Source organism: Bombina bombina, chromosome 7, assembly GCF_027579735.1.
Source record: "Bombina bombina isolate aBomBom1 chromosome 7, aBomBom1.pri, whole genome shotgun sequence".
NCBI classification, from domain to species: Eukaryota; Metazoa; Chordata; class Amphibia; order Anura; family Bombinatoridae; genus Bombina; species Bombina bombina.
In genome coordinates, this window is record NC_069505.1 from 361,324,525 (window position 1) to 361,337,687 (window position 13,163).

General features: G+C 42.1%; 1 protein-coding gene across 1 annotated transcript in view; it reads right to left on the bottom strand.

The window, feature by feature from the left end:
- The window catches only part of ACAD9 (acyl-CoA dehydrogenase family member 9), an 816,466-nt gene that overhangs the window by 116,067 nt on the left and 687,236 nt on the right, over nt 1-13,163 (bottom strand). The window contains exon 15 of the mRNA XM_053721049.1: nt 5,922-5,999. Within this exon, the coding sequence (XP_053577024.1) occupies nt 5,922-5,999 (78 nt within the window). The remainder of the gene's footprint in view (nt 1-5,921; nt 6,000-13,163) is intronic.

The following is a 13,163-nucleotide window of genomic DNA, read 5'->3' on the forward strand; positions in this document are numbered from 1 at the left end:
GCTCTATTTATAACTTTCCCTTACAGTTCTCTAACGCTGGGACTAAATTAACATGTTGCTACCACCTACACCAATTCATCTTACCGTGGAGAGATGATGGCTGACAAGAGGAACTGACTTGTTATAGGCTAGAATGCACTGTTCTTGCCCTGAATTGTTTTGCAAATATGACCCTGGCTCCTACCACAGTATTGTTGTCTATATTCCCCGTTTCTTATTCACAGTGATTTTATATGCAAACTGTCATGACTTGTAATGCTATTTAATATTTTCCCATGCTCCCTTTTGCACCATTAGGATAGTGGGGCTTCTAACTTAGATCACCTTGGGTTGAATAGAAGGAAGACTTAAGAGACCTTGGGAGGGAATTGGGATAAGTGTACAGGGAAGATTGAACTAGGCGAGGGGAAGTAGTGAGCCAAGGATCAGAATTACTCATTAAACTTTATGAAAGATCTATGGGAAGCAAAATAAATAAAAAAAATAAAATAAAAAAAACTCCAATTCAAATATGTATCTATATAGCGGAAAGGGATACATAAAGAAGGGTTGAGAAAAAGTTTAAAAGGGCACAAATATTTTATGTGGTTACCGGGATCTGGGATTTCCCAGAATATACTACATGCTGGGTGGGTGATGCTTTAGCAAGCGGTTTGGGTATTCGCCCTCGGTTCATAGCTAGGTTCTAACAATGGTTATTGAAATGTTTTTGGGTTACTTTACCTACAAAGTTTAAATATCTGTTTATATATCATATATAAGAGCATTGAGGTTACTACCTCCTATTGTTTCATTTACTAATTTCACAGATTACTCTCCTATACCCTTTACCCCCAGATTCACTATTGCTATTGAGGAGGGCTTTGCCTCCTATTACTTGGTTCTTCTTAGATCCTTTTTTCTCTGTTCTTTCTTCTCCCATCCCTCTTCCCACTAACCCTTCTTTCCCTAGACCTTACTTTCCGCCTCTCTTTCATTCCTTCTTCCTCCCCTACCCCCTTTTTCCACCAACCCTTCTCCCCTAGACCTTCCTCCTCCCTCCCCCCCCACTTTTTTTTTTTTTTTTTACAAATGGTAAACCCACTCCCACCAAATAAGAGTTCATACTTTGGATCTCCTCACTGTAAATGTTAAGGGCCTCAATAGTCCAGAGAAACGCTCAATAATCACTAGAGACCTACACAGGATGGAAGGTGATATTTTTATTCAGGAAATGCATTACTCCAAACACAGGGAACCCAAGAGGTTCAGTAGACACTATCCAACAGCCTGCTTTGCATCAGGACCCTCCAAAAAGAATGGAGTGGGTATATTGGTCCACCACTCTGTTCCGTTCCAAATGGAACAAACATTAAAAGACCCCAACGGTAGATACATAATTATGACGGGCATGTTATATGGCAGGCCCATGACCCTGGCTAATCTCTATTTTCCAAACAGAGCACAGGATGTGTTTTTTAAGAAAGTAGCACACTTAATCTTGGAATTACAGAAGGGAACCCTCTATTTGGGAGGAGATTTTAATGTTTCTTTAAACCCCAGTTTGGATACTTCAGATGGCCTCTCCAGCGCCCCCCACAAAGTGATTAAACATTTAATTAAATCCTTTAAGGATCTGGCCCTACATGATATTTGGCGTACTTTCCACCCATCAGATAAAAATTTTACCTTTTACTCGCACCCTCACAGGAAATATACAAGAATTTACTATATTTTCACTGATTCCGCGGGTCTCGCAGTGACGGCGGGATGTAGTATTAGCACAATTACTTGGTTGGACTATGCTCCAGTTAAATGCTCTATCAATTGGTATAACACTCCAGTAACTCCCTATGTTTGGAGGCTGGATGAATTCCTACTAGATAACAAACTCTTAACACATAAACTACATAAAAATATTGAGGAATATTTCCTCCTAAGCGCGGACGAGACTATGGATAACTCCATTGTGTGGGAAGCACACGAGTGTGATTAGAGGCTGTCTGATCGGACATAGCGCAGCTTTGCGCAGATCCAAAAGAGAAGCTTATAACACGCTGTTGGCACAAGTATCACAAAAAGAACTAGCACACAAAGACCAACCCAACAACCGGGCACTGCAGGAGGATCTGGCCTCGGCCAGATCAGCCTTGTTACGCCACCTGCAAGAAGAACAGCATAAAAAAGCACTCATTCTGCATCAAAAGCTCTTTGAGCATAGCAATAAAGCGGGTAAGCTCCTGGCCCGAGCATTGGCGCGAAAGAGATTACGCTCGTATGTTTATGAAATAATGGATAAGCAGGGGGAGACGCATAAGGACGGTCAGTCCATTGCAAACACCTTCGGTAATTATTACAAAACCCTTTATAACATACACTCAGTGGAGGGAGTGCAGGAGGACCCTCGGGACAGACAGATTTCCGAACAGGAGATCTCTGACTATATCGAAGAAGCGGCAGTGCCACATCTGTCTATAGAACAGGCTAATCAGCTGGAGGCCCCCTTTGCCTTGGAGGAGATCTTAGAGGCCATCAGAGGTCTTCCAGTTGGCAAAAGCCCAGGCCCTGATGGGTTCGGCACACGCTACTATAAAAAATTTACAGACATTCTGATGCCCCGTTTGCTCCAACTGTTCAATCAGCTTTCTGAGGCCCCCGTCTTGCCAAGTTCGATGCTTGAAGCTTTTATCTTGGTTATTCCTAAACCTGACAAACCAGAAAACTTGCCTGCCAGCTACAGACCTCCTTACTTAACTCTGATGTTAAGATATTGGCTAAGGTAATAGCGAATCGCCTTAGGAAAATTTTTACCCCAATTAATCTCCACAGATCAGACGGGCTTTATTCCAGCCCGAGAGGCACGTGATAATACTCTGAGTAATCTAACTGATCTCTTATGCGCAGGCCAAATCCGCTCCGTTGATCCTTGTATCGACGGATGTGGAAAAGGCTTTTGATCGGGTCAATTGGACCTTTATGCTGCATACCCTGAAAAAGATGGGCTTTGGAACACACTTCACAAACTATGTATTCTCGTTATACTCCAACCTGAATGCAAGGGTGCGAGTGAACGGATTTGTTCTCTGACCCCTTTCGGATCTCCAATGGAACAAGGCAGGGGTGCCCCCTCTCGCCCCTGCTTTTTGCTCTGGTCATGGAGGTTCTGGCTTGTAAGATACGTATAAACCCTGATATCCACGGACTTCAGACGGGGAGAGTGGAACACAAGTTGGCTATGTACGCCGATGATGTGCTATTAACTCTTGCTGATAATGCCCTGTCCCTGCAGGCGTCTCTGGCCGAGTTTGAGGAATTTGGTCGGGTATCGGATTTTCTACTTAATCTCTCAAAGTCTGAGATCTTAAACATCTCAATGCCCGCAGACGCTTTTGCAACTCAAAGCGACCGTTATCCCCTGAAAATTGCCACGAAGCATTTGAAATATCTGGGTATCACTCTGGCCTCATCAGTTAAAGAGATTGTTAATGTAAATTATAAGCGCATTAGAGACAAAATTATACAAGATTTTGCGACGTGGAAGAACAAAACCATCTCATGGATGGAAAGAATTCACGTGGCTAAAATTAATGTCTTGCCTAGAGTCCTGTATATTGTGCAGGCCATCCCTTTGGCATCAGCTGGACACATAATTCACCAAATTCAGTCGGCAATCGAATCATACATTTGGAATGGTTTGAGACCGAGGATTAGTAAAAGAACAATGTATCTCCCTAGAGACAGAGGATGGGCCAGGTGTCCCTTGACTGAGCGAGTACCTTAAGGCTATTCTGCTGCAACGTCTAGTGGAGTGGTGCCATGGTTCTGCCGACAAAGCTTGGATAGGGAGATTCTTCAAAGGGGCAATGTGGGATCACTTGCATGGATCAGCCCTACGCTTCGCCCTAATTCTATCTCCCAGTATCCCCTGATTGAGGATGTACTACACATATGGGACAAGCTAATTAAAGTGGGATCCCTCATCTCCACCTCTGTCTCGCCAGTGACGCCTGTCCGTGAAAATCCAGATAATAGGTTAGCAAACAAAGCGTATTGCCACGGTTCTTCCTATGCATTAGCTGAGACCGCCATTTCGGGTGCATTGGTACGGGGCAAGATCAGACCTCAAGCGGAATTGGCTGACTGGGATAATGATTTGTTTTCCTCATGGTTCAGAACAGCTCAATTTAATCACTAATTCAGCAACATTCAAGACAGAGACTCGTTGACCAGACAGAAAACACCCTTTGAGGTGCTTTGCACCTCGGCAACTATGCCGCATCAACTTATCTCAATCTTGTATAAGCTGCTGGTAGAAGGAGGCGATGTGGCAATGCCTTCCTATGTGGCTGCCTGGCAGCGAGAATTGGGGTTTGAACCTGATTCAAAAGCCTGGATGTCCATATTTTGTAAAGCAAAGCGAGCGTCGGTCTAGGCGAGACTTCAGGAAATGCACTTTAAATTTTTGAGTAGGTGGTATCTTACCCCACAGAGGCTGAAAAAAATATATCCACATACTTGTGGGGAGTGTTGGAGAGGCTGCGGAGAGGAAGGAACTATGTTGCATATCTGGTGGCAGTGTCCCCACATACAGCCCTTCTGGGAGGATGTGTTCCAGGAATGTGGCAGACTACTGAAAATCATTCTACCCCCCGACCCTAAATATCTTATATACCAGGAACTACCTAAAATTACCATGGAGGCAAAACGCCAGTTGTTCCTCCTGATGTTAAATTGTGTGAAGGCACTCATACCAAGACATTGGAAGTCGCTGCACACGCCAAGCCTTGAAGAGTGGAGGGCTGGGGTCTGGGATCTGTTGAGTCTAGAGAGGTTTCATTATTTAAAGATTGGGAAACTCGAAACATATGCATATATGACTCTGATCTGGGAGGGTAAAGAACTATAGGTTTTTGCAAGCGCCACTAGATAGTGGGTGAATTGTTGTTGTAAAATTTGAGAAGTAATATGTTTAAAACATTTTTTTCCCCTCTAATCTCTTGTTTCCCCTCCTCCCCCTCCCGCTTTTCCCACCTCCTTGCTGGTCCCCCTCATTCTCCCCCCTACTGTCCTTATTCACCCCACTGAAGTGTTCAAAGACCATCTTGTGCTGACTTTGTTGGACTTAACTGCTTTTTTCACTATAGAGTGGTGGCTATTGTTATGTTACTTACCATGGATGTCGTGGTCCAACATTCTCAGTCATGAATACTTACGATTGATGATTGTACAATGCACATAGTTGGTAATGCAATAATGAACAAACATACTGCAACAATGTTGTAATTTGTCAGTTTTTGATTGAAACTTGTTTTGATTTGATATGGGACAGTAATTCTGGCTTAGACAGCACTGTTATTTACTATAAATGTCAAAGATGTCATATCATATGTGTTCATTTAATAAAGCTTTCTTTTTAAAAAAACAAAACAACAAAAAACAAAAAAAAAAACAGGGGCACTTTCATTCATCAAAGTTTACAAGGCAGCCGTTTTGATTAAAAACTTAACTCTCTTCTTTGCACAGCCCGAGCAGTTTCACCGACCCGGAGATCCTCTTCACACATCATCAATGACTAATCCAGCTTCCTCCAATCACAGCTTGGCCTCAGGCAATGACTACCCCGGGGGGAAAGCCATGATTGGAGGAAGTTGGATTAGTCATTAATGACGTGTGAAGAGAGGATCTCCGGGTGAGGGAAGCTGCTCTGGCTGTGCAAAGAAGAGAGGTACGTTTTTAATCAAAACGGCTGCTTTGTAAACTTTGATGAATGAAAGTGCCCCTGTTTAATAGTATTTTTAAAAAACGGGCTTTCATTCATCAAAGTTTACCTTCACTTTAAGTTTCCCCTTAAAGGGGAAAGATATAAAACAGGCAATAAAAGACACTACCATCTTTTTTGTATTTAGCAAATGGATACATTTGGTATTAAAAGTTGTTCTTACCTTGCCAAACCGGTATAGCAAATTTTCTACCACGTTGCCAAAATAATAAATATTCTCTTCAAGCTTTTTGGCACTTTCCTGTAAATGAGAAATACATAATTACTAATCTTCTACTTGTCTTTCAAACATTTAACTAATCACAAAAACTCACAAATGATATGAATAACTGATATTTCATTTTTTCAGTACTCCAAATAGATTTGTGAGAATTGGTCTTTACAACAGATATTTATTAAAAGGCTCATTAGAGATACACCCAACTTGGATAAAGCATAAAATTACTGATCAGCAGCTATGTGTTAATTAGAGCAGCACTTGTATTATTTCAGCAATAGTAATCAGCATCTGCACATTTGTGTACATAGCGTGTTCTTCATACAAATACCTACAATTACATGACAAATTTAGAAAGAGGATGCGATTGATTGGACTACAATGCTAAAAGGTCTATAATCGCACATGAAGCTCAAGAATACTCAGTTTTATCTCTCACACACTAGGAAAGGCAGACAAAAGTCTTAAAAGTCCCTTCCCTGCAAACACTCTGGTTTTCAGGTTGTTTTTTTTTTGTTTCAAGAGAAAAGGTAGAAAAAAAGAACTGATAATAAGTTTATTGATTTTTAAGAGATGAGAAATGGATGGGTTTAGAAGACGTGTAGCAAGAGTCACTGCTAATAAGAACCCAGTGCAACTATCCTGTACTACACATATCATGTTGTGCTGTTCTTGGCACATTTAGATTCATTATCTTCAGCTCCCAAGTGGCCTAACTCTTTATGCTTCTCCTGCTACAAGGGTTCTGACAAGCTATAACCAGGTGATCACTCTTAATGACAGGTCTATCAACAAGCTCTTCAAAAGCTTTTTCTTGCACTGGGTTATTTTTTCCCCATTAGACATAGAACATGAGATTTAAATTTATTTTAACTGGAACTGCAAGATTCTACTAGGGGTATTCCATAGACTTATTTTATAACCCGTCTTTTATTAACAGAAGTTGTCATAGCTGAATTTGATACTCAGTTCTTTATCTGCAAGATAAGTATCCAATGCCAGTCTTTGTAAGTTACAGGCTGGGCATAATTTAAAATGATGGTAAATTCAAGCGGTTCAAAAAAGCTATTTACTATTAATAAAAATAAAGGCGACTTTCATTCATCAGTTTAACAAAAAATATGTGAAAGTTACCTTTATTTCTCTGCAGCTTCAGGGCTAACCTAAGCGCCTCCGGCCGTCCACAGCACAGCTCAGTTTTTCAATGAGGCGACGTTTCTACCTCTTAGCCAATAGTTGTGCTTAGCTTATAGCATATTGCCAATGTGCAAGCACAGCTATTGGCTAAGTGGTGGAAACGTCGCCTCATTGAAAAACTGAGCGGTGCCGTGGGTGGCCAGAGGTGCTTAGGTTAGTGCTAAACCTGCAGAGAAATAAAGGTACCTATACATCAGTTTTTTTAAACTGATGAATGAAGGTCACATTTATTTTTAGTGATGGTAAATTCTAGCATTTTTGAAACGCTAGAATTAACCTTCACTTTATGGTCAAAATACATGTTCATGATTCAGATATCACATGCAATTTTAAAAACAACTTTCCTATTTTCCTCCATTATCAAATTGTTCACATTGAAGCACTAGCTACTATTAACGTGTGCATGAGTAAACACTATGTAAATATATACGAGTCTGTGATTGGCTGATGACTGTTACATGATACAAGGGACAGGGAAATGAAAGGAAACTTGAAATTTGGCAGAAAAAAAAACAGAATTTATGTTTACCTGATAAATTTCTTTCTCCTACGGTGTATCCGGTCCACGGCTTCATCCTTACTTGTGGGATATTCTCTTCCCCTACAGGAAGTGGCAAAGAGAGCACACAGCAGAGCTGTCCATATAGATCCCCTCAGGCTCCGCCCCCCCAGTCATTCGACCGACGGTTAGGAGAAAAAGGAGAACCATAAGGTGCAGGGGTGACTGTAGTTTACAAAAAATAAATTTAAACCTGACCAAAATGCCAGGGCGGGCCGTGGACCGGATATACCGTAGGAGAAAGAAATTTATCAGGTAAACATAAATTCTGTTTTCTCCTACATTGGTGTATCCGGTCCACGGCTTCATCCTTAGTTGTGGGAACCAATACCAAAGCTTTAGGACACGGATGAAGGGAGGGAACAAGTCAGGTAACCTAAACGGAAGGCACCACTGCTTGCAAAACCTTTCTCCCAAAAATAGCCTCCGAAGAAGCAAAAGTAATGAATTTGTAAAATTTGGCAAACGTATGCAGTGAAGACCAAGTCGCTGCCTTACAAATCTGTTCAACAGAAGCCTCATTCTTGGAAGCCCATGTGGAAGCCACAGCTCTAGTAGAGTGAGCTGTAATTCGTTCAGGAGGCTGCCTTCCAGCAGTCTCATAAGCCAACCGGATGATGCTTTTCAGCCAGAAAGACAGAGAGGTCGCAGTCGCCTTTTGACTTCTCCTCTTGCCAGAATAGACGACAAACAAGGATGATGTTTGTCTGAAGTCTTTAGTTGCTTTTAGATAAAACTTTAAAGCACGAACCCCATCAAGATGGTGTAACAGACGTTCCTTGTTAGAAACTGGATTAGGACACAGAGAAGGAACAACTATTTCCTGGTTGATATTCTTATTGGAAACCACTTTTGGAAGAAAACCAGGTTTGGTACATAAAACGACCTTATCTGTATGAAACACAAGATAGGGTGAATTACACTGCAAAGCAGACAATTCAGAAACTCTTCTCGCAGAAGAAATAGCTACAAAAAAACAAAACTTTCCAAGATAGTAACTTAATATCTATGGAATGTAGAGGTTCAAACGGAACCCCTTGAATAACTGAAAGAACTAAATTTAGACTCCATGGAGGAGCCACAGGTCTGTAGACAGGCTTGATTCTGACTAAAGCCTGTACAAACCCTGAATATCTGGCATGGCTTCCAGACGCTTGTGTAACCAAACAGACAGAGCAGATATCTGTCCCTTAAAAGAACTAGCTGACAGACCTTTCTCCAATCCTTCTTGGAGAAAAGATAGTATCCTTGGAATCCTAATCTTACTCCATGAGTAACCCTTGGATTCGCACCAGCAAAGATATTTCCGCCATATCTTATGGTAAATTTTCCTGGTGACATATTCACCAGGTCTGCATACCAAGTCCTGCGTGGCCACGCAGGAGCTATTAGAATTACCGAAGCCTTCTCCTGCTTGATCCTGGCTACTAGCCGGGGGAGAAGGGGAAACGGTGGAAAGACATAAGCTAGATTGAACGACCAAGGCGCTACTAAGGTATCTACCAATGTCGCCTTGGGATCCCTGGACCTGGACCCGTAACGTGCAGCTTTGAAGTTATGACGTGACGCCATCAGATCCAGATCTGTAATGCCCCATAGCTGGGTCAGCTGAGCAAAAAACCTCCGGGTGGAGTTCCCACTCCCCCGGATGGAAAGTCTGAAGACTCAGATAATCCGCTTCCCAGTTGTCCACTCCTGGGATGTGAATTGCTGATAGATGGCAGGAGTGATCCTCTGCCCATTTGATGATCTTGGATACCTCCCTCATCGCCAGGGAACTCCTTGTTCCCCCCCTGAGGATTGATGTACGCAACAGTCGTCAAGTTGTCCGACTGAAAACTGATGAATTTGGCCTCCGCTAGTTGAGGCCATGCCTGGAGCGCATTGAATATCGCTCTCAATTCCAAAATGTTTATCGGGAGAAGAAATTCTTCCCGAGACCATAGACCCTGAACCTTCAGGGACTTCCAGACCGCGCCCCAGCCTAAGACGCTGGCGTCGGTCGTGACAATGATCCACTTCGGTCTTCGGAAACTCATTCCCTGAGACAGGTGATCCTGAGACAACCACCAGAGGAGTGACTCTCTGGTTTGCTGGTCCATCTGAATCTGGGGAGAAAAATCTGCATAATCCCCATTTCATTGTTTGAGCATGCACAGTTGCAATGGTCTTAAATGAATTTGAGCAAAAGGAACCACGTCCATTGCCGCAACCATTAGTCCTGTTACCTCCATGCACTGAGCTATGGAGGGTTGAGGAATGGATTGAAGAACTCGACAAGTGTTCAAATGTTTTAGTTTCCTGACCTCTGTCAGAAAGATTTTCATTTCTACCGAGTCTATTATTGTTCCCAGGAAGGGAACCCTTGTGAACGGGGACAGAGAACTTTTTTCTATGTTCACCTTCCACCCGTGAGACCTTAGAAAGGCTAGAACAATGTCCGTATGAGCCCTTGCTTTGTGAAAAGACGACGCCTGTATTAAATGTCGTCTAGTTAAGGTGCTACTGCAATGCCCCTTGGCCTTAGCACCGCTAGAAGGGACCCTAGCACCTTTGTGAAAATTCTCGGAGCAGTGGCCAATCCGAAGGGAAGAGCCACGAACTGGTAATCCGAATGGTTTCCATTTAGAATGATGGAACTCTGAGTAGTTGGTCTAGAATCCTTAAATCCAGAATTGGCCTGAAAGTTCCTTCCTTTTTGGGAACTTCAAACAGGTTTGAGTAAAATCCCAGTCCTTGTCCTGCTGTTGGAACTGGGTTTATCACTCCCATTTTTAAAAGGTACTCTACGCAATGTAAGAATGCCTGTCTCTCTATCTGGTCTAAAGATAAGCGAGACAAGTGGAACCTTCCCCTTGGAGGAAGGTCCTTGAATTCTAGAAGATACCCCTGAGAGACAATTTCTAGTGCCCAGGGGTCCAGAACATCTCTTGCCCAGGCCTGAGCAAAGAGAGAAAATCTGCCCCCTACTAGATCCGGCCCCGGATCGGGGGCTACCCCTTCATGCTGTCTTGGTAGCAGCAGCAGGTTTTTTGGCCTGTTTACCCTTGTTCCAGCCTTGCAATGGTTTCCATGCTGGTTTGGGCTGAGGTGCGTTACCCTCTTGCCTAGTGGCTGTAGAGGTAGAAGCCGGTCCGTTCCTGAAATTGCGAAAGGAACGAAAATTAGACTTATTTTTAACTTTGAAAGGTCTATCCTGTGGAAGGGCATGGCCCTTTCCCCCAGTGATATCTGAAATAATTTCTTTCAACTCTGGCCCGAATAGGGTCTTACCTTGAAAGGAATATTAAACAATTTTGTTTTGGACGACACATCCGCCGACCACGATTTTAGTCAAAGCGCTCTATGCGCCACTATTGCGAAACCAGAATTTTTCGCCGCTAATTTAGCTAACTGAAAAGCGGCATCTGTAATGAAAGAATTAGCCAACTTCAGGGCGTGAATTCTATCCATGACTTCATCCTAAGAAGTCTCCTTCTGGAGCGAGTTTTCTAATTCCTCAAACCAAAAAGCAGCTGCAGTGGTTACAGGAATAATGCAAGAAATTGGTTGAAGAAGAAAACCTTGTTGAACAAAAATTTTCTTAAATAAAACCTTCTAATTTTTTATCCATAGGATCTTTGAAAGCGCCACTGTCTTCTATTGGTATAGTTGTGCGCTTAGCTAGCTTTGAAACTGCCCCCTCTACCTTAGGGACCGTCTGCCACGCGTCCCTTCTGGGGTCAACAATGGGGAACATATTCTTAAATATAGGAGGGGGAACAAAAGGTACACCTGGTTTCTCCCACTCCTTATTCACTATATCCGCCACCCTCTTAGGTATCGGAAACGCATCAGTGTGTACTGGGACCTCTAAGAATTTATCCATTTTACACAATTTTTCTGGGACCACCAAAGGGTCACAATCATCAAAAGTAGCCAGGACCTCCTTAAGTAGAGCGCGGAGGTGTTCTAGTTTAAATTTAAATGCTATGGTATCAGGCTCTGCCTGCTGAGAAACTTTTCCTGTGTCAGAAATTTCTCCCTCAGACAAGCCCTCCCTCACCGCCAAGTCAGATTGATGTGAGGGCACTACAGATAAATTATCCTCTGCGTCTACTTGCTAATTTTCTGTATTTAAAACTGAGCAATCACGCTTCCTAGGAAAGCTGGCAGTTTGGATAAAAATGCTGCGATAGAATTATCCATTACTGCTGCTAACTGTTGCATAGTAATTGCAATTGGTGCGCTAGATGTACTGGGCATCGCCTGCGCGGGCATAGCTGGTGTTGACACAGAAGGAGAGGAAAGCAAGCTATTTTCACTACCTTCAGCTAAAGAATCATCTTGGGCTATATTTTTAAGTGTGATTGTACTGTCCTTAAGCTGTTTGGACGCTATGGCACACTTCACAAATAAATTTAATGGGGGAACCACCTTGGCCTTTAGACATACAGAACATAGGCTATCTGAAGACTCAGACATGTTTAACAGACTTAAACAGAACTATAATGCAATAAAAATTATTTTTGACAAAAACGTTACTGTCTCTTTAAATAATAAAAAAACACACTTTTTTACTGAAATATAAAAAAACCATGAAATAAACATCCGATTTTAATGAAATTTTCACCACAGTGTCTTAATGCTTTGAAAAGATTGCACACAAATTTTCAGATCAATTAACCCCTTAATGCACACTTTTTTACTGAAACATCAAAAAAAACATGAAATAAACATCCAATTTTAATGAAATTTTCACCACAGAGTCTTAATGCTTTGAAAAGATTGCACACAAATTTTCAGATCAATTAACCCCTTAATGCCCAAACCGGAGTTAATAACAGTTATTAACCAGTTAACACACTACAGTACTAGCCACAGATTTCACTGTAGCCTTTTACCTTCATTAGGGATTATTTTAGCAGGAAATAAGCCTCCCTGGAGTCTTTTATGATGCCTCTTGACTCCCCACATGAAGCTGCATGGATTGCCTAGGCAAAAACAACTGCACAATTTAGGCATAAAGATGAGGCCTCCTCCCTCTTCATTCTAGAGTGGAGGGGCCTTTCTGACTAGATTTAGGTGTCCAAATAAGTGCCAGGCCGAAATTAAACCCCTAAAGTGTTTTAAAGTCTGAAAAAACACCTTATTTATAGTGAAAAACATGCTAAAAAGCAATCGATTTTAAAGCCCACAATAGTGTCAACCAGCAAAGAGCCCTAAATATAAGCCATCATTTTATACAGAGTCTATTAGAAAAAAAAAAAAATGGCTTAGCAATCCCAGAGGGAATTTCTGACAGTCTTCTAGCATTACATGGTCTGGAAACATGACTGATCATACCTGAAGCAGATAAGCCTGCAAACTGTTCCCCCCAACTAATGTTCTCTGGTTAACAGTCCTGCGTGGGAACAGCAATGGATTTTAGTTACTGGTGCTAAAATCATACT